The 20,221-nt window shown below is 39.3% G+C and overlaps 1 protein-coding gene across 20 annotated transcripts in view; it reads right to left on the minus strand.

Annotated features, from left to right (window-relative positions):
* PKHD1 (PKHD1 ciliary IPT domain containing fibrocystin/polyductin) overlaps positions 1–20,221 on the minus strand; it is a 485,802-nt gene that overhangs the window by 244,637 nt on the left and 220,944 nt on the right. For all 20 annotated transcript variants that reach the window (XM_082729339.1, XM_082729341.1, XM_082729340.1 and 17 more), the window contains 4 exons: positions 19,717–19,852; positions 17,420–17,666; positions 4,871–5,048; positions 3,305–3,500 (listed from right to left, as the gene is read on the minus strand). In XM_082729339.1, coding sequence (XP_082585465.1) covers positions 3,305–3,500; positions 4,871–5,048; positions 17,420–17,666; positions 19,717–19,852 — 757 coding nt within the window. The remainder of the gene's footprint in view (positions 1–3,304; positions 3,501–4,870; positions 5,049–17,419; positions 17,667–19,716; positions 19,853–20,221) is intronic.

Consider the following 20,221-nt stretch of genomic DNA (forward strand, 5'->3'; position numbering starts at 1 on the left):
TTTCCTTGTGCCCGGGCCTACATTTGGAATTTCTTAACAGTGTGCGCTTGTTCTTAGAGGCAGATAAGGGCTGAGCGTGAAATTCTTAATTAAGCAATAAATAGAGAGTGGGGTGTCAGCAGATGTAGCCAGTAGCCATGGCAACGGGAATCACATGGGCAAGAGAGCTGAGACTAGATGTAGGCCTCGGGCCTAGGCCTGACTGACAGCTGAAGAATCCTACAAAGCTTGTAAACCAGATTAATTAGCTGACTAATTATTTCATAGCGTTAATGTAACTAAAAAATAAAAATAGTTAACCATGAACTGAAACATCCCTGAAAAAAAAAAAAAAAAAAAGACAGCAGGGAAAGAGGCAGTGAGTGGGGAAGGCAGAGGCAGAAGCCGCTACCAGTTAATCAAATTGCATAAACAGAAAAATGGGCTCGCTGGATTTGACTCCGACTCAGAAAATATAAAAGAACACTTGTCCTGCAGTCCTGCCCGCTCCCAAGCATGGTGTCGAAAGTTACAGGGTGCAACTGGCACTCGTGATCACTTCTCACATCAAACGCTGCTCCTCCTGGGTCAAAGGAGATCACAGGAGTCCTTAGCTGTGGTTGGCTCTGCCGGTGGCTTCTTAGGCAAAATTCTCAGGGGCTTCCAAAAGGCAACCTGAACCAATCTTCTTAAGATATTTTTAAATGAGTGAGATGATCATATTCTGTGGGCAACAACTGCTTCCGTGGTATTACATTTCGGTCATGGAAACCATGTATCATATATGTCATGTTATCACGAATCTCAGTTTTCTTACAAAATCCAGTCAAGGAAAATAGAAGGAGACCCTTTTGGAAAGGTTAGAACATGCACATTAAGTTCAAGGCATGTGACACTGTTCATCTTCTGAGGGGGGAAAAAGAACAGATCTAGAGAAATAATCTACTGGAAAACCGTGCAATAAAGTAACAGGGCATACTAATCCCATTTGAAGATATTTCAGGGTTTTGTACCACAGTTCCAAGAGATAAGTGGGTATTCTTAACCTTGTGGTAGAGATGAAGTCACTGAGGCATGGAACATGTATAATTCCATGCCCCAGGTGAAAAAGTCAGCCAGCCACCGATTAAAACCTAAACTTTAAGCTCTGGCCATGAACTTTCCAAAAGAACCTGCATCCCATAAAGACATTTGCTAAACAAACAAACAAACAAAAAAGACAAAACTTGCCTTGGTAGAGAAGAGGAATATTCTCAAAACATTATATGTATAGGATTTTTTTCTTTGTCACTGGGGATCAGTGAAAAGTTTTCTCTCACAACCCTACCTAGCATCCCCCTCACACACACACCCAATTTGGTCAGTGATCAATGATTGTTTAGTGGGCAGCACACTCTAGTGGGGAGATCCAGAGCCAGGAGCTAGAATGCCTGGGTTCTGGTTTTTTTTTTTCCTTCTCAGGGGGGATCTAAGATAAGTCAGGTATCTTCAATCCCACACAAAGTAGCCAAATGGAGGAAACAGAGATAATTGTGATTTTGGTTTAAACTTCCTATCCTGGGGGATGTGGTAAAGTTGCAAACAAACAATACAAAAAAGATGGTCCACTTAGAAGTGGTCAACAAATTAATGAAACACAGCCAATTACCAGTGAAGCAACACTCTGAACAAAAAGCCAGCCAGTAATAGGAGAAGGGTCTCTCCATCCTCCATCCCTGAAAGTCTGGCAGGAAATTCAATGGCCCTGAAACAAGTCAAGCAGTCTCCCTACGATAAAAATGAAACTTCTGTATACACAGCTCTCCCCATTTTTTTTTTTTTTAAATCTTAGGACTATGCCCACATAGACTGTGAGGTCTTGACTTACGTTCTTTTCTTAGAGTAAATGTATTTTATGTAAATTACCTTAGTAGCAAATTTATAAAGTCACATGGTCAAAAAAAGACAATTAAGTGAAAGTAACAAACTAATCAATATGTAGAATGCAGGGCAGAGAGCTAGAACTCAACAGCTAGGGTCCAGTTGAGGTACCCACTGCAACTACCTCACTATCATAACGACATTATGAGCCTTCCCAGGGATGTTGTAAACCTGACACAGAGTATATCCAAAACCATAACCAAATCTACCCAGTCCAACACAACTGCATGAGATACCACCATCGAGGAGCAATGCAAGCCTCGGTTTCCCCTGAATCCTCACGTCCTCACTGTACCAGTCCAGGAATGAGCCATTCACTCAGATACTGGAGACACAAATGACCTCAGAAGCCAGTACATGGAGCACTGGGACTCGTCTTAAGGAACAAGGGTCTCCAAGTTCATTAAACAGCCAACCAACCCTCTGATTTCCTGGTCCTTTTCCAACTCCTCTTATCTAAAGGCAGAGATAGTAGGACATTCTGATACAAAGAATGATTTCAATTAATAAAGGCTATCTGCCTAATAAAAATGTTGTATACTGAAAAATGCCTCTATATCATATATATGCTCATCTATACCTACAGATGTACATCTATATATAAATACACAAATTTAGATAGATATGCATTTCTATCATATATGTGTGTGAATAGTATAAGGTATAAAGAGTAAAACTTGCTATTATTCAATAAATAATGATAACAAAGGGGAAGAAAATCTGTAGCTGTATGACTTGATTTTTTTTTTTCTTTATGTGACAAATGTTCCTTTACCATGCTTAGCTCATGCAGCCATTTAAGTCAGGTTGCAGTTCATGAACGAAATCATACCAATGGACAAGACAGGCTCTTCACAAGCATGCCAAGTAATAGGAGAACAATTTGAAATTAAAATTTTGTTCTAGGAGATATATCAAGTGAACAGTCAGAGTTAATGACACCTCTTGGTTTTTACCTAATAGCTGCATTTGGCTCTAGCAGCAAAAACAGTCTCAGGATTTTTGTCCATCCTGAGTTTTTATAATTTTAGGTTACCTTTGTGGTTGATCAAGTCAGAAATAAAATTTGAATGGTACGATTCAGTGCAAATAAAATATAAAACAATCCATTTGGCAAAGACTCAGCAATACCAGGGAATTACCATATTTTCCTCTCCAGTGCTATTAAAATTTCATAATTGCAGGGCTCTGGTGTGGATCAGGCTCAGGTGACATACGGCTGGCACAAGGGAGAGGGACAAGGAACTCAGGACAACTGCTCTGTCTGATTTCAGAGCCCAACCATTTATTCGTAATCACACACCTCTCCCCTTCAGGTCCTCATCACTTCATAGCACAAATGTTTGGAATTCAAGAGTGAATGGTGGCTTCCAACTATTCAACATTCTCATCCAATTATACTTACCCAGATAGGTGAGTTGCCTCAACTGGGTATTGAAGAACCAGTCACAGCCTTGGTCCCGACCAGGTGATGGCAGAGATGGAAGGGACCGCCCCACCTGATTCCCACACCTTACATGGATGTCAGGGTAAGGCCACAGGACTGTGTGCACCAGCAGGAGGTAGTTCCCAGGAATAAAGCTGCCAAATGTTGCTGAGTACTTGGAGTGGGAGAATAAAACAATAATTCTCATTGAGTAAAGAAAGCTTTTGCCCGAAAAGAGCTACAAAGAATGTAGATGGAGTACTTTAGAAATATGGCAGTTCACACCAGACTACTCTTCTTGTAGGAAATGGGCTTACTAAATCCACTCCCTGATAAATTCATAACCACACCTCCAGAATCATAGAACGTGAGGACTCAAAGACTCCATTGGTTTCTCTTGTTTAACAACCTCGAGTAACAGAGGAGAAAACCCAGATGAGTAAGTTGACTTGTCCCAGTTCAAGCAGCTAGGAGGGCCAGAGCCAGATCTGAAATTCTTTTTCCATTTTTTCCCATAATTCAAAGAGGCAGGCAATGACAGGAAGTCCATCCATTTGTAACAGTAATAGCAGCCCTGTTGGAGCATTGGTTACATGCTCAAGTTCTATTCATAGCAAAGCATTCCATCCTCCAAAGATTCCCTGGGATTTTTACTATCACTGCCCCAATTTTACAGACAAGGAAGCTGAGGCAGGCGGAAGTTCAGTAACTTGCCCCACACCAAAAGCAGGGGAGTACTGAGCCAAGGTAGACACTAAGGTCTCCACCTCTACTGTCATCATTCTGATGACTTCACCTTAAAAACTCCCCCCAATACTCATGGGAACCTCAAGGGAAGGAAAGAACTCTCCTTTCTGAGAAGGGTAGTTGAGAGGGTCGAGGGAGCTTCTGCCTTGAACTATATCACACCTACAACCCATTCTCATGACTTTAAGGAGAATGTGAAGGAAGAAAGAAATGCATTAAAAGGAAGAGGAGAAGCTTGAATAAATCCACTGGCTTGTCTCCCCCCACCCCCAATAAAATGCACCCACTTTCCACATGGCTGTTCCTATATTCAGGGCCCCTAACCATTTGACTCCAACCGATTCCAATGAAGGTCCAGACCTTTATTTGCAAGTTAATCTTTGACCACAAGGTGGCAGTATGCAATGTAAAAATGCTTTGTTAAGACATTTTCTCTGGCTACAAACACTTTTCTAAGGGGTAAGTTGGTCCTTAACCCACAATCTAATAATGTAATTCTGTAGAATGCTTAGAAGGTATTTTTCATTGTATTAATAAATTAAAATTTCAGGCAGAACAACTGTGTTATTCAAGACAAAATTCAAACAGATTCTAAAATTTCCTAGTTAAAAAAACAACTAAAATAAAAATAACCGTCATAACTTATATTCAGATTACATCAATCGGACCAAAATGTTGTGGCAGTTTTCTTTATCAGCACCAGAAGATGCTAATTCCTGCAAATTGCTATTTCACAGGTGGAAAGATAAGAGCTCCTGGGGAAAAAGATCATAGCTGTGAATGAATTCCTGGGGTTACCTGCAGAGAACTGTTGATCCAAGGGGTGTCAAACTGCAGTGAGTAAGTCTCTTGATCCAAAAGCAGAGCCATCCAGCCATAAAGGTTAGACAGTGTGTCATGTACATAATTGACAGTGGTTGTCTTATTTCTGCTGTCAGTCATGGTTAAATCATAAGAAACATCTGGAACATTAGCTCTAGGATGATTTAAAAAGAAAAAAAATATGGGTGGTAAGTTACTTGTCTATTTTGGATCTAATCCACTCCTCTGCCATCCATGGTAAGTCATTTTCTCTTCTTTCCATCTATGTCTTGGGCCATCTTGTCTGTGTGTCTATAGCGTTTTAGCAATCACTGTGTGGGTCAAACAGCCCACGTGGTAAGATGTCATTGGATCATTTGTCATTCCACTGATCTGGTGGGTTGAAGGTAGTAACTCTGAGATCTGAGACCACAGATAAATGCCATCTTAACGAGTTCATACAGGCCAGGACTATCTACTACTATTTTAATAAAGAAATGTCCATGTCTGGAATTTTGCCATAGACCAATTTTATCAACATCAGAAAACATATTATGGGAAGCAAAGCCTGACACTAAGAACTAATATGTCTAGACTCTCAGAAGCCCACCCTCAACAGTCAGGCAGAAATGACTTCAGCGGCCTTCCCTAGAATGAGGAGGTAACCTGGCTCCTCCTACCACCACACCTGGTATCAGCATTTTTGTTTATTAGTATAGATTGTGAGATCTTTGAGTTAGAAATATTTTGTGCCTTCTGCTCTCCTCTACCCTGGCATAGGAACAGCACATAGTGGGCACTCCTACCATGTTTGTTCTGTGAAGGATGAACTCTCTCTCAAACAGCTGGTGCCCATTTCCTCATTTATGGAACACATTTCTAGAAGTGCATTTTAGCAAATGAGGAAACTGAGGCAGAGAATGACAAAAGCATGGTGTGAATGTCATAGGACAGAACTTGAAATGTATTAATTTCCACAAATTACATAACCCACCCCAGAAAGTGATTTTTAAGACTTCACTAGAACAAACAGATTTAGCCACATGCTAAGACCCTAAAAGAAAGTCAAAGTAGACAGAAAATAAAAGACCAAAAAAAAAAAAAAAAATCAATACACATTATGTCCTTCCCCCTTTGGTTTGGTTTTCCTGAGAATCTTTAACTGTGGCATTTTGCTGCAGGCAGATAATTAAATTCTCAAAGTAGAGGGAAATGAGAGGAAGGAGGATGTTGGGTTTTCAAAGTGAGGTGTGGCATGAGCATATCCAAAGCCAATTTACAATCCAGTGCATTTTATAAAAAAGGAAATGGTTTTTAGCATGAAATTCTTGGGCACTATGGTCCGATGGGCAAAAACTGGAAATCTGTATCTGCATACACGAGGTGGATGCATTTGGGTAAATTACTGACCCTCTTTAAGCTTTCATTTCCTTTTTCAAAAAATAGAGGTAAATAGTATGTATCTTACATGCATGTAAAACTGTGAAATTCAGTAACCATACCAAGCCCAGTTAACATCTATCCACAGCTCATTTAAGAACAAACCTCAGGGGGTGCCTGGATGGCTCAGTAGGTTAAGCATCTGACTCTGGGTTTTGGCTCAGGTCATGATCTCATGAGTCCTGAGATCTAGCCCAGAATTGATTTCTGTGCTTGAGATTCTCTCTGCACCTCCCCCAACTCACACATTCTCTCTTTCTCAAATAAATAAATAAATCTTAAATAAATTTAAAAAATAAAAGGGAACAGACCTCAGATATGCAAGATTTGCCATTCTGTACTATTTATTTTAATGTTTACAGTTTATCCACGATATTTGGTCATTTAACACACACTCAAAACCCTTGGTACAAATACAGTATTTGATACAAGCCTCTTGTAAGAATACATGCATTTCTTCCATTCATTAATTAATAAAATGAAAGGAATGAAAAAATCTTCAGGTCATTTGGGAATTAAAGAAAAAAAGAAAAGCCTATTCTTTTCCCAGATTTCTTGATGCAACATTAACTTAACCTTTAGAAACTCTGGGATGGGATACTTTCTCTAATTGGGCTTGGGATACTTTTGCGTTTTTCATATGTGTATCAGGATTTACACTGGAACTAAAGAACAATCCTAAACTCATATTCTTAGAGCCAGATGGACATGAGGGTTATCTGTTCCAAATTCCAATCCACTATAGGAATTCCCTCCACATTTCAACCTGTCTCTTCTTCCAGTTATGGGATGCCACATAGAAGACCACTCACACAGAAGACCATTGCATTTATGGAGCTTATTTTTACATTTGAATTTTTAGACAATCATTAGAAAGAGAAATTTTCTTCCTTGTATTTTCTATCCATTTGTCCTCAGTCATCATGGTTCCCTTTTCCTCCAACTAAAACCACACGTCCCAGAGTCCCAGGAGATGATCCAGCACAATTTGGCCCAACTGATAAATTTTAAAATTAGCCTTCCAAGAAATAAATGCAAAACAAACATGTTAAAAAAAGATAAAGTTGGAACCAAGAAATACTAAAGAGGTCAATGGGTTGGCTAGCATTAGGTATCTCAATCAGTACGTGAAGTGGGACTCCTCAAAGTTCAGGGAATGAGTATTTCAGATCCTGAAAGTATATCCTACCAGTTTTCACAGAAATATATGGACCCAGGAAAATGAATCACAAGAACTAAATCCAGGAGAGACTCATAGATAAATCAAAATTCCCACTTAAAAATTCACAATAAGAAATAGAGCTGCCTTTTGCATAGCAGGTAATTGTAACTATTTGTTGAATGAATGAGTGTCAAAATGGATGAATACACTCCAAACTCATACTTGGAGATGTTTTTCCCCAACAGGGAGTCTACGTGGAAAACCCACATGAGGGTCAGGAGATTTCTTATAAACTTATCAATTGAAGAAGATAACCAATTTGATCATAAGTTATCAGAGCCTGATACACTCAACCACCATATCAATAGGATATTTGTCATGAAGACTTCAACATTTATATATAAAGGTCAGAAAACCTCTCCTGGACACATATAAGCAATCTATACTACTAATAAGCCCTGGTTTAAAAAATGCTAAGGAAAAAATTAAAATGTAAAAAATGCTAAGCTTTCCTTATGAACTGTTATTTTTTTAATCCCTATGAAGTATTCTCAATTAAATCACTTTCACATTTTTTTAAATATAGACCAAAAGATGTATTCAAATCCATCTGTCTACACTTTTTCCTCCAACCTATATTTTGTCACTTACATTGCCTTAGCAATCTGTTTGTCACTCTTTCGAGCTATCATACATGCCATCTTGAAAACTATGAAAATATTACCTCAGTATGTCACAATACAATCAACTGGATAGATAGTCCCAGAAATGCTCCTTAATTTCATCAGTGTGGCTCCAAGAATCCTCCAGGTCATTTTGACACTACTTCATTGTTTCTCAAATTTCTATCAGCTTATAAATCAATTTTTAGGGTACAAATTCTCCTGGGTCCAGTTTCTATGTATTGTTGACTTCAATTATTGAAGGAGCCATTTTTTCAGACCATATGCCTCAGTTCCTAAAAGCTCTTATAAACATGACCCCCTCTTCATATATTGTAAAACCACCTAATGCTAACTTCATTCAGTTCTATTAGTCTCCGAGACTATGATTATCTTCCTTTTGAAGCCCTTCATCTTCCAAGCAGAATCCAGCAATCTGATGTTAACCCCCGATCAACCAGAGACCCACCATAGCACATTATGATCCTAACTTATCCTTTCTTCTTCCTTCTGCATGCATTGCCCTGACCCTATGAAGCCATCCTATCCATGTCAACTAAGGTTTATGTGGGATGCAGTTTTACAGGTCTTCATGTGCAGCACCAGCTTTGTGTAATTCAATCCCAGTAGAGAAGGAGGTTATCAAAGAGGCCTTCATTACAGCTGGTAGTGGAAAAGGTGCATTCTGGAAAGAAAATTAAAATGTAAAAGACCCATGTCCCCGTAGGCAAGATGCCTTGTGCTGACCATCACCGGGGGCCAAAAATCCAAAGTCAAATCAACTCTTCTCCTTCTAGGCCAACTGCCAGCAGTGACAATGGTGGGCTCTTCTGAAAAGTACCAAAAGAACATCAAGTCTCGAAGAACACCATGAAGAGAATTTACCAACCATAATGACTACAATTTTCACTTGCCCTAAATAGCCACCAATTTCCCTGTGCCCTAAATAGCCACCAATCTCCCTCTCTTTACTGTTAATGAAGCAAAGGAGCACAAAAGTATTTCTAATTTGGAGGAGCCAAGGGAGTCTGCATGGGCCATTAGCAGCAGAGAGCTTCATTACTAGGGGAAGAAGTCTCTCCCTGAACTTCTCATGGCTTTATGTGCAAGAAATCAGGAGGCAACCAGTCCATTTTAAATGTTAACCCTTCCCTCTGCATCAGCAAGAGCTCTGTAGATAATCAAAAAGACGGAAAGACACAAGCCTTTCCTTTTCTTTCCCTGTTCAAGGGGGTGCCTTAATTTTTTTATTTTATTTTTTTAATAACTGAGCTTGTTTTTAGTTAAGGGAGGTTTTCCTTCAGAAAGACAACATTATCACTTGATAAAACTTCTTAGCCTAAGTATCAATTTAAGTTACCAGTTGCATAAATAGTTATGTAATTTAGTGCCCATATACTGTGTGGAACTTTTGAATGCATACTGCCCACAAAGGATTTGTTAGGCAATCAACAATACCAATGAGAACAAATATTAACTCCCTGGTTTGTGTTTACCATTAGCTTACTTTTCCTGAGGGTCCATATCTCTGTGCATTAAGACAAACATTGCATTGAGCTCTAAATGCTCTCAATTCAGAACAATTGTGAAATAAACCCTTTATAATTACACATCTCCTAAGCCAAACACATCCTAATAACTAGCTTTAAATGCTGTTACATTTCCAGAATATTAGTGTTTGCTGCCGTCACTCTCTTCTTTTACTGCACAAAGAGGACGGAATCAGAATTTCAAGCACAGCCAACAAATTTTTGTGGCACAGCCTCACTCAAACAACCTTTAAAATACCATGTGCTCATAACAAGTCCTTGTTAGAAAACCATAATCTTACCTCTGACCTGCCACCGGCCGGTACTATTTTCTATGTATCAATAATTTTTATGTCTCCTTATTGCTTAAGAACTCTTATAAATACTTCTCCTTCTGAGTAAGACACCTAAAAAGAGGAAGAAATCCACGACACTCAGTCTTTCCCCCAAATTCCTAACAATCCTTAAATTCATGTACAAAACAGAACTGGTAAGCAGAGAGGAAGACATATGATTTAATAAGTGTTTCTGACAGTCACACCCACACATCATTCCCCCCCATGACTTAGCAGGTATCTCTCTCTGTGTTTATCTTTGTTCAGAGTTGGGTAAAGCAATAATAATTTATTGTAGAGAAGTGCCAGAGCCAACCTAGCACCTCCTCAAAGATGGGGGTCTATAATTTTGGCAGTACACTTGGGACAATACTTCTGGATTATTATATCTGAATCCATGAAGAGAAGCAATGGATGTCTAATGTCTGACCTAAGATAATCCTTTATACATGACTGTATCTCTTCCTCTTGATCTGTTGAATCCAGCTGAATGACTACTTCAGAATATGAGAATCTCACCATTGCAGTTGTGCCCTCAGAAGGCAAACAACTACATCTCAGGGATACTGAAAAACAATTTTATGCATCAGGCAGGGAGTTAGATTAAGAAACACATCTTCCGGGGTGCCTGTGTGGCTCAGTGGGTTAAGCCTCTGCCTTCAGCTCAGGTCATGGTCTCAGGGTCCTGAGTTAAAGCCCCACATCGGGCTCTCTGCTTAGCGGGAGCCTGCTTACCCCTCTCCCTCTGCCTGCCCCTCTGCCTACTTGTGATCTCTCTCTGTCAAATAAATAAATTAAATCTTTAAAAAGAAAGAAAGAAAGAAAGAAAGAAAGAAAGAAAGAAAGAAAGAAAGAAAGAAAGAAAGAAAGAAAGAACCTCATCTTCCCTTCTACACACACACTCACACACCCCCTCTGGTGTTATGACTGAGATGAATGACACCTACTCACTAGCTCTTCGTAATGTGTTCGGTGACAGCATGATGGGAGCCATGAATAGGTCATATAAGAATATCATCACACAGAATTGGGCAAATACTACAAATCCTAGAGAGGTAGTTGTTAAACATGTACCAGCTCGCTACTACGGCCCTTTATTATTCATGAAATTTAATAACCATGTAATATTGTTGATATTCCTCAATCTGGGGTCCATTTAGATCTTTTTCTACTTTCCTTCTGTAACTCTGATGACAAGATGGATAATACTCTTGGAATTTTTGTGTCTCACTTTTTTTTTTAAGGACTGAAAAGATACCATTAGTGATGCTATGCCTTTATCCCTAGGAAAGAGAGTTAGGCGATTATTAAAGGAAAAGCTAGGCCAAAATTTCCATTTGAACTCTTCTTTACTTTTGCTTTCACAGAGGCAGGGGGTGCCTCATACTTTGAACACTGACACATTAAGAGCAGTTACATAGGTAAAAACTGAACGCAAGCACTACAGGAGAGGATATTAAGCAAGATCTAAGAATCAAGGTGATCAACAAGAACATTAACCTTTTCTTTTCCAGAAGTAGGAAGAAAGAAATAGAAGGTATTAGAGCACAAGGAATCAAAGACTGTCCTGAATGACTCTATATTCTATGATTAGCTTCATGGGGGGTGGGGGGTAGGTGCTGGATCGGTATAATGTCATGTGACCATGGGGAAGTATTCCTTATTTTTCAAGAATTAGATTAAGCAGCTTTTGAACTTACTTAACTCCCTTGCCAGGCATTTGTTCCTCAGAAACATAAAATCTAGAGTACTTTATTCAATTAGTAATATGTTCATATGTTGCTTTATAAATCACAGCTGTAAAATAGAGACTTTTTAAAGAAAACATTTATTAAGTACTCACTATATGCCAGACAATGACCTTGTGAGATAAATACCATTATGTCCATTTTATTGATGTGAGAACTGAAGCAAAAATAAATAAATAAATAAGATGACGCAACTTGTCCAGAAAAACACCCCTTAGGGAGAGGGGGTTATAACCGGTACCCACAAATAATTCTTACTTATTTCTTTATTCTTTAGTCTTTGAAAAATAATTTCAAATATATGCATGTGTCCTGACTATTTTATGTACATCCTAGAAACTTGGAGGGACTGGGTGGCCAACCTACAACATCTTATAAACTTTTCATTTCTCCCATGCTCAATATAGCCAACAATCAAAGAGACCAGGGTTTGATTTACTGATACTTGAATAAGTCTAAGACAACTGAAATACCTACAGAGTGTTCTAAACTACTACTGCTACTACTAATAATGACAATAATAATAATAATTCCCAGACGGTAATGGTGAGGGTTGAGTTCTTATTCTCTCCCATCACAACTGGTCCATTTGAAACCACCAGGGAAGGAAAGCAACTGTGAATGCTGACAAACTGCTAATTCAGTAGGGGTGGGATGGGGCAGAGTGAAGGAGTCAGCTATTGGAATACACCATCTGGTCAACTGGGAGCCTCAGGAAGCAAAAGCCCAGAGGATACTATAAAAGAAACTTCTTGTATCACATGTCCCTAGGAATTTTAGAAATAAAGCCAGGATACTATCTCAATCTTGGGTCTTCTAAACAAACGTGGAGTGCCATGAACTCCACACAAATACGTCCTAACAGAGAAATGGACAGAAAGAACATGAGAGGAAAATCTGGGGGAGTCCACAATTTTTTTAATTATATTCATTTATTAAATACTAATTTTATTGAGTTGCTATGTGTTCAATATTGGGTACTGTAAATCAAACAAACAAATGAATACACCCCATCCAGGCTCTGCTTACCACCTACAAGAGATGGACAATTTATAGAGCTATACTGGAGCTTTGAGTATTGGGTAGAGCAAATATGTAGAGAGCTGGCACACAGCAGGGCTTCCAGAACCTATGTAGGAAACTCAGGGAAGCTTACACGAGAAAATGATCTTCATGCTGAGCTCATGGAAACTGAACCTTATGAATGGAAAGACACAGAGAAGTTGAACATGGCTGAGAAATGGGATGCAGGGAAGGGAGGGGAGAGCACTGAGCAATGAGGTTGCAACTATAGACAGGGAGCAGGTCATGGAGGGCCTGTGAGACATGAAGAATATGGGACTCTCTTTGGAAGGCACTGGAAACTCTTAAAAAGTTCCAAGCAAGGGAAGGAGTTCATGGCAAGACAAGATCTACATTCACAAAGATCAAGGATGTAGTCACAGCAAGGCAGCCAGCTAAGAGGCTATTGTGGTCCCACAGGTGAGAGGACTAGAAAGGGGAAGATGGGAAGGAGAGAAGTAGAAAGATGCAAAGATTTTTTTTTTTTTAATTTTATGAGAGAAAATAGACAGGACTTGGTCAGTGATATATGTGGAAATAAGGTAAAAGATCAGTCAAGGGTGACTCTATGGTTGTGGTTTTGATAACTGAAGCATTCACCTGAACATTCGGGAATTCTCAATACCCAGAGAGCAAAGCCTATGGATAAAGAACTTAAACGCAGATTTGACAAATCAAGATTGAGGTGGCAAGTATACATGCTAGTGGAAAACATTGCTGCTCAGTAGAAATATAATGCAAGTCACAAAGGCAAGCCACAGGTGTTAGCTTAAATTTTATGGTAGCCACATTAAAAAAGTAAAATAAAAGAGGTGAAATTAATCATAGTAATATATTTAACCCAATATATCCAAAATATTACTCCTTCAACATAATCAAAATAAATGAGTTATTGAGATACCTCATTCTTTTTCCTACCGCATCTGAGAAATATGGAGTATAATTGATACTTTAGCACATCTCAGTTGGGACTAGCCACATTTTAAGTGCTTGGTAGCTACATGTGACTAGTGACTACAATATTGGACAGTGCAGATCCTAAGGGCAATTGGATAAATGGGTCTGGAATTTAGGAGCACGGTATAAACTAGAAGAAACAAATCTGGAAGCATCACTGTATGTTAACTGAAGTGGTGGAATAACCCTGATCATCTGGGAAGAGTATGACTTGAGAAGAAAGGAAAGTGCTTCACAGAACCCTAAGGAATGCTAGTATTTAATTTATTTTTTTCAGACAATCTCTGCACCCAATGTAAGGCTTTAACTCACAACCCCGAGATCAAGAGTCACACATTCTACCAACTGAGCCAGCCAGGTGCCCCAACATTAGCATTCAAGAGACAGGGAGAAGAACCTATAAAGGAGACGCAGAAGGAGACACAAAAAACTCTTGGTAATATTATCTTTGTTTCATGTAATTATTCCTATACAGAAGAAGATATCTATCTAAATTTGGGGGAAATCCGTAAATCAATGAATTATGTGAAGCATGTTGTCATTATGGGATCTCTGGAGAAATACGGTCATGGACATATTTTTCTGAAATAAGGTCCTGACTTATACAATAGGGCTACCGCCGCCCGCTCCCCCCACCTCGTCTTATCGGGAAGGATAGAGTCGGTAGAATGACACTTGTAGTAACAGGAGGTGGGACAAGAACACTGTGAGGAATACCTGTGGCTCCTACAGGAAGAAAATGTTTTTACCATGGCTGAGTGAGAGAGAAAGATAAACAGCACTCATACGGATTAAGCACATTGCCATTTTAAAACAAAACATGAACTAGACTCTGTCTTGCAGAAGACGGGAATTTTTCTTCACCTAAATATTAAATATTATTACCCAACTTCGAATACTCCAACTATTACATTTGGAGTCAGAAGGATGCTATAAACAGGCAATGCCACAAATATGGGTACACATCAGACCTAAATAAGGTACTGAGGGACAGATACAGAAGGTCTCCAGTGTCAAATAAAGAACTCACAGTGAAATTGGACTATAGTGGGGGCTCTCCCAGAAAGAAATCTCACTCCAACCACTTGGTTGTTAGCAAAGGGGGGGAACGGATGCCTTGTTTATGCAGCTCTGTGAGGCCTCACACCCTGCCCTTGGGGGGCCTCGTGCTGGGGGAGGGAGGTAAGAGCTGAAAGTGAAGACAGCAGGGTGCTTGCGCCATATCCGATCTCCATCAACACACAACCCCAAAAGACCATGACTGTGGGAGCTTTGTAAATCAACTCTTAGGGTGCTTGCTCCAGGGCAAATAGCACAACAAATTAATCCTTTCTCCATGAAATGCAGCAAAGTTTGTATCTATGCTGAATTCAAATTGCTCATTAGCTCTGACATGTTTCTAATGAGGTTATAATGCTCTGGGACAGAGATCAAGTCACTGAGCACAAAGAGCTAGAGATAGAATCATAGAAAAATAAAGTTGAAAGGACCTTAGAGCAGTGCTTCTAAAACTTGAATATCAGTCACCTAGAGATTCTGATTCAGGAAGTCTGGGATGGAATCTGAGATGCCCCACATCGAAGGAGCTCCCCCATAATGCTCATACACTCTGACTAGCAAGGCCCAAGGGATCATGTCACCCAAGGATCTGTCACCTTTTCCTAGAGGTAAAGATGCTAGGGCCAAGAGACTTATCATCGGGAGTGTGCGGCAACTTCTCTGAGAATTATTTTGGGATAGCTGAGCATTTGTCCATAGACCTGTAGGTCCACCTGAAGTTTTTAAAAATAGAAGTGTAGGGAGTAGGGTGGCCAGACATCCTGGTTTCCTCAAGGCTGGCATATGAGATTTTCTATCTTAAAGCCAGGAAAATGCCAACCAAACCAAGACAAGTCTTTCATCCTAATAGAACCCCTTTGAATCTCCTCACAATATTATATAAGGACTATTATTATTTTTACCTTGTCAGTCCTTGAGTGCGGGGATCATGACCTACTGCTAAGGTAAGCACATAAGTATCCAGTTCTGAAGTTCTCTAAGAACAGATGCTTTGACAAGGTTACATCTGCAGAGCCTTTTACCACCACATCACTAATTACCTTTCATTTTTAATTTTAATTTATTTTTATTTAAGTAGAGCTGGTACACAATGTTACATTAGTTTCAAATGTATAACATAGTGATTCGACAACTCTATACGTTATTTTCACCTTGGGTGCAGCTGTCATCTGCCATCATACAATGCTATCAGAATACCACTGACAATGTTCCCTATGCTGTACTTTTTATTCCCATGATTTACTCATTCTATACCTGGAAGCCTACCTCCTAGTTCCCTGCTAAGTCACTTTCTAAGAGACAGACTGCAGCTTTCAAAGTAGGGCATAAAAAGGAGTATCAAGAACACAAAGGAGTAAATATACAAGCATATCATGTTCTTTTTAATGACACAGATCTATTTTAATTTTCCCCCATTTGAAAACAAAAAGTATCTAAGAAATAAAGCACTAACTTCTATAAGTCTCAGAGATTCACTAACAATATCTTTGGTAAAATCACTAAAATAACAGTAATACTCAGGATGAATCCCTGATATTGAAAACAAAAAGGATACTGTACACAGTGGAAAATGATTAGAAATGAAAATCTCTCTCCACATTGTTATTTTGCTTACTAGAATTAGGCCCCTTAACATCTGGAAGAAGAATAAATAGTTGAGAAAGCAAAAGTGGAAAGTTTTCAGACGAGTCAATGCCGGAGTGTATTGCTATGGCTTCTAAAAGAGAATGTCAGGATACTGATTCTATACGCAATCAAAATGCAGACGTCGCACAGTCTAATCCCATTGATTTTCCATGGCGTTTACCTGGTTAAATAAGATGCCATCATAGTCTGGCTGAATCACTTGACTTAATATTCATGCAGTTAGGACACTTGAAACAATGGAAGGAAAGCAGTGTGGCTAAAGATATGCAATGCATTTGAAATAGGTAAAAGATAGAACCCTAGACACTCAGCAATCATTACCTGGAAATTAAAGAGGGCAGAAGCAATCCTATTATGCATTATAAACAGCCTAGCTCCTGACTTAATGGTGGTTTGACTAGCATAACCAAGGAGTCCTTGCTCCAGTATTAATAGGAAATGTATTGTACGGATCCAATAGTTCATGAAATTAACAAGGAAAATGAACTGGAGTGGAGCAACTTTGCAAGTAATAGGAAGGCATCAGCAATTGCTTCCCCAGAGCATATTGAACACTTAAAAAGAGCTTGGGAAGAGTACATGTATATAAATGAGAATGGACGTTATTGGAATTTTTTTAATAATACTTCTAATTTAAATACTTCCCAAATTCCCTATTGGTTGCAGGTCTTTCCAAGATGCAGCCATTCGCCCAAAATGTCAAAAAGAGGTCAAGGGCTATGGGATCTTGCCCATTGATACTGAAAGTTAGCTGCCATTTGAATCAGCCTAAAATGACCATTAAAATTATGATTTGACAGCTGTCAAAAATATTCCTGAATCATTTTTATGGAACTAAATACTTCTAATAAAATCTTAAAAAGTTGCCCTTCTATAAAGCCCAACAGCTTGAACAAAACATGCATGCTCATTGGCAAGCTGAAAAGTATGGTGAAGTCAACTTACAAACCAATAGACATTCGATGAAAGAGAACATCTTCCCCACAGACGCTGCCATGAACTATCTGACTGAAGCTTTCATTGACCAAACAAGAAGCTGGAAGGGTTTCCATAGAAGCAAGAATATGACTTCTGTTTTTCCCAGACAGAGACCCATCCAAGTCTTCCAAAATTGCTGCATGAGGAAATGGAAATGCTACTAAGTTTGGAGAGTTTATAAATTTCAGTTGGTTGGTCTTCACAGTAAATCCACCTATAAATTGGAAAACGGAAAGACCGTTACACATGGCACAAAACACTATTATAACAAATGACAGCTGAATTCATTGGAATGTTTTCAGTACTTTATACTGCATGTGTACACAGTTACGATGCCCTTGGTTATTTATTCAAGGAAAAAAATCACGAGTGTTTGCTATGTGCCGGGCTCTGTGGTGTGTGCTAGGGACATGGAGGGAAACAAGGGCAGGACTGGCCTTGCCTTCATGCAGCCTTATTCTAGGGCAGTGACTCTCAGCCAGGGTAGGTTTGCCCTCTAGAAGACATTTGGCAATGTTTGGAACCATGGTTGGCAGTCACCCTCAAAAGCAACATTCAATCAACCGTGTGGGGAAAGAGCAAGTACTTTTAAGTACTTGCGGTAGGACTACACTGTTCGCAGTCTTTCTCTCACCCTGCCTACCTGCGATTCATCAATACGGCCGCTGGTCCAGCTGCCCAGACCTTCTAATTCCCAGAACCCCATCATTAAAATGTAACAACTGAGTATACACAGGACCTCAGTACATATGCTACTATATTTCTGTGTCATATATATTGTAAAATATACCCAAGAGGAAAATAAAAAGGGTAAGATACAAATAATTAGTGGCCTTGATGTTTTCATTCCAGATCCCAGTAGAATCCATGCAGTGAGTTAAGCCATGCATTCCAGACTCCAGGATTCCATCCTTTGCAATTTCTATAGTTCATCAACTACCGCAACAACCCACCACTCTACCATTTGGTCCTACTGGAATTTCAATTTTTGCGTATGTTGTTTCTAATTCCTAGAAACCTTCCTCTGCCTACGCCCCTTTGCAAATTTCTATTCGTCTTTCAAAGCCCTGCTCAAGGGACACCTCTACAAACTCTTGCCTGACCCCTTTCTTGTTGCCTTCACTGACCTTGTTTAGTCCTCTAGGATTATACTCATCACATTTACTACAGTGACTGACTTAACATTTATTTTTGTGCCTAGATCGAGAGCTCCTGCAAGGGAAGAATGATGTGTTTCTTCATCTTTGTATGCCCCAGTTCCTCAGACAGACCTGGGAATGAACCATTTTTAAGCAAATGAAAGAGATAACTTAGCCCAGATCATTCAGTGAGAAGAGATTCAAGGTCATGAGGAATAGTATGCTTTTCTTCAGTGTCTTATGAATGATATGAAATAGGGAAGCTATTAAAGAACTGAGGGATTGTAATTTGAAGGGAATGCCATAAGGCATTTTTTATTCCTATGATTATTTCTATAATCTTAAACTCAAATGCCACCCAAATAAAAACAATGTTTGACTCTGCCTATACAGAAAAAAGAAAAAAAAAAAAGTAAAGTGGAGACTTGCTGATTATTCATTTAATTAAAAAAACAAACAATTATCTAAATTGGTGATTCAAACCACAAGAGCATATTTACTTGAATTACTTGGTTTGGCTGTTTACAATGATCAAATCAACTAGATTGCTCTCTACTTCTTTTCACCTTGGCCCATGAGTCCTCCAAGGTATTTCTCACCACCTCAGAGATGTGGTTAACAAGTGAACGAGAATTCCTATGGTTCTCTTTGTGTCTACAACAAGCCTAAGGCTGTTGAAAACATAAAGTACTGAATTCTGGCTCTTTGAGGAAAGATTGCATGTGTGTTCGTTTATACCCGTATGTCTATCCACCCAACTCCATTTATTCAATCAATAAACTGCCCAGTAGGCACCAAGCTGCTGGGTACTAATGATAAACCTCTGAACAGGAGAGACCCAGTCCCTGCCTTTATGAAGCTCAGAGTCCAACAGAGACATGGAACCGTAAAGATGGAGGATGGCAAATGCCATCATAGGGAAAGAATGGGGGAGGAGGGGTGGCTACAAGAGTCACACTGGGGGCACCTGGCCTCCTCTGGGATTTCTTTCAGGAGATCAGAGCAGCAGTTTCTACTGATGCAATCTTATAGTGAAAGAAATCATAAAGGTTTTATCACTATTTATTGCATTTACTTGAATGTTGGCCTTCTTTAGTGCCTGTCTTACCTCTTCAAACAACTTACCCTGTCCCCGGGAACAGCCCGCACAGGTCCTGATGGCCACGCAGTCAGTGAGATCAAAATTAACAAAGGTTGTGTTAGATATTATCAGTTCCCATCTTTTGGGAGTTTTGATCCCAGCTGACATACACAGGCTTCCCTGTGATTTAGAAAGAGAAAAAAAGAAGAAGAAGAGAACTGGTCACATGAAATACAATTTGTAATGCACAAAAACAGGAGAGTAAGACAAGTTACAAAGTGGGGAGAAATATTTATGAATCACAAAAATGACAAAGGATCACAAAAGGATTCACTACACACACATTAGAATGATTAAATAAAAAATAGTGATGACAGTTGTCTTTCTCTGATATGAGGAATTTGAGAGGCAGAGTGGGGGGTTTGGGGAGTAGGGAGGGAAAAAATGAAACAAGATGGGATTGGGAGTGAAACAAATCATAAAAGACTCTTAATCTCACAAAACAAACTGAGGGGTACTGGGGGGAGGGGGTATGGAGAGGGTGGTTGG

This window comes from Mustela nivalis, assembly GCF_964662115.1.
Source record: "Mustela nivalis genome assembly, chromosome: 5".
NCBI classification, from domain to species: Eukaryota; Metazoa; Chordata; class Mammalia; order Carnivora; family Mustelidae; genus Mustela; species Mustela nivalis.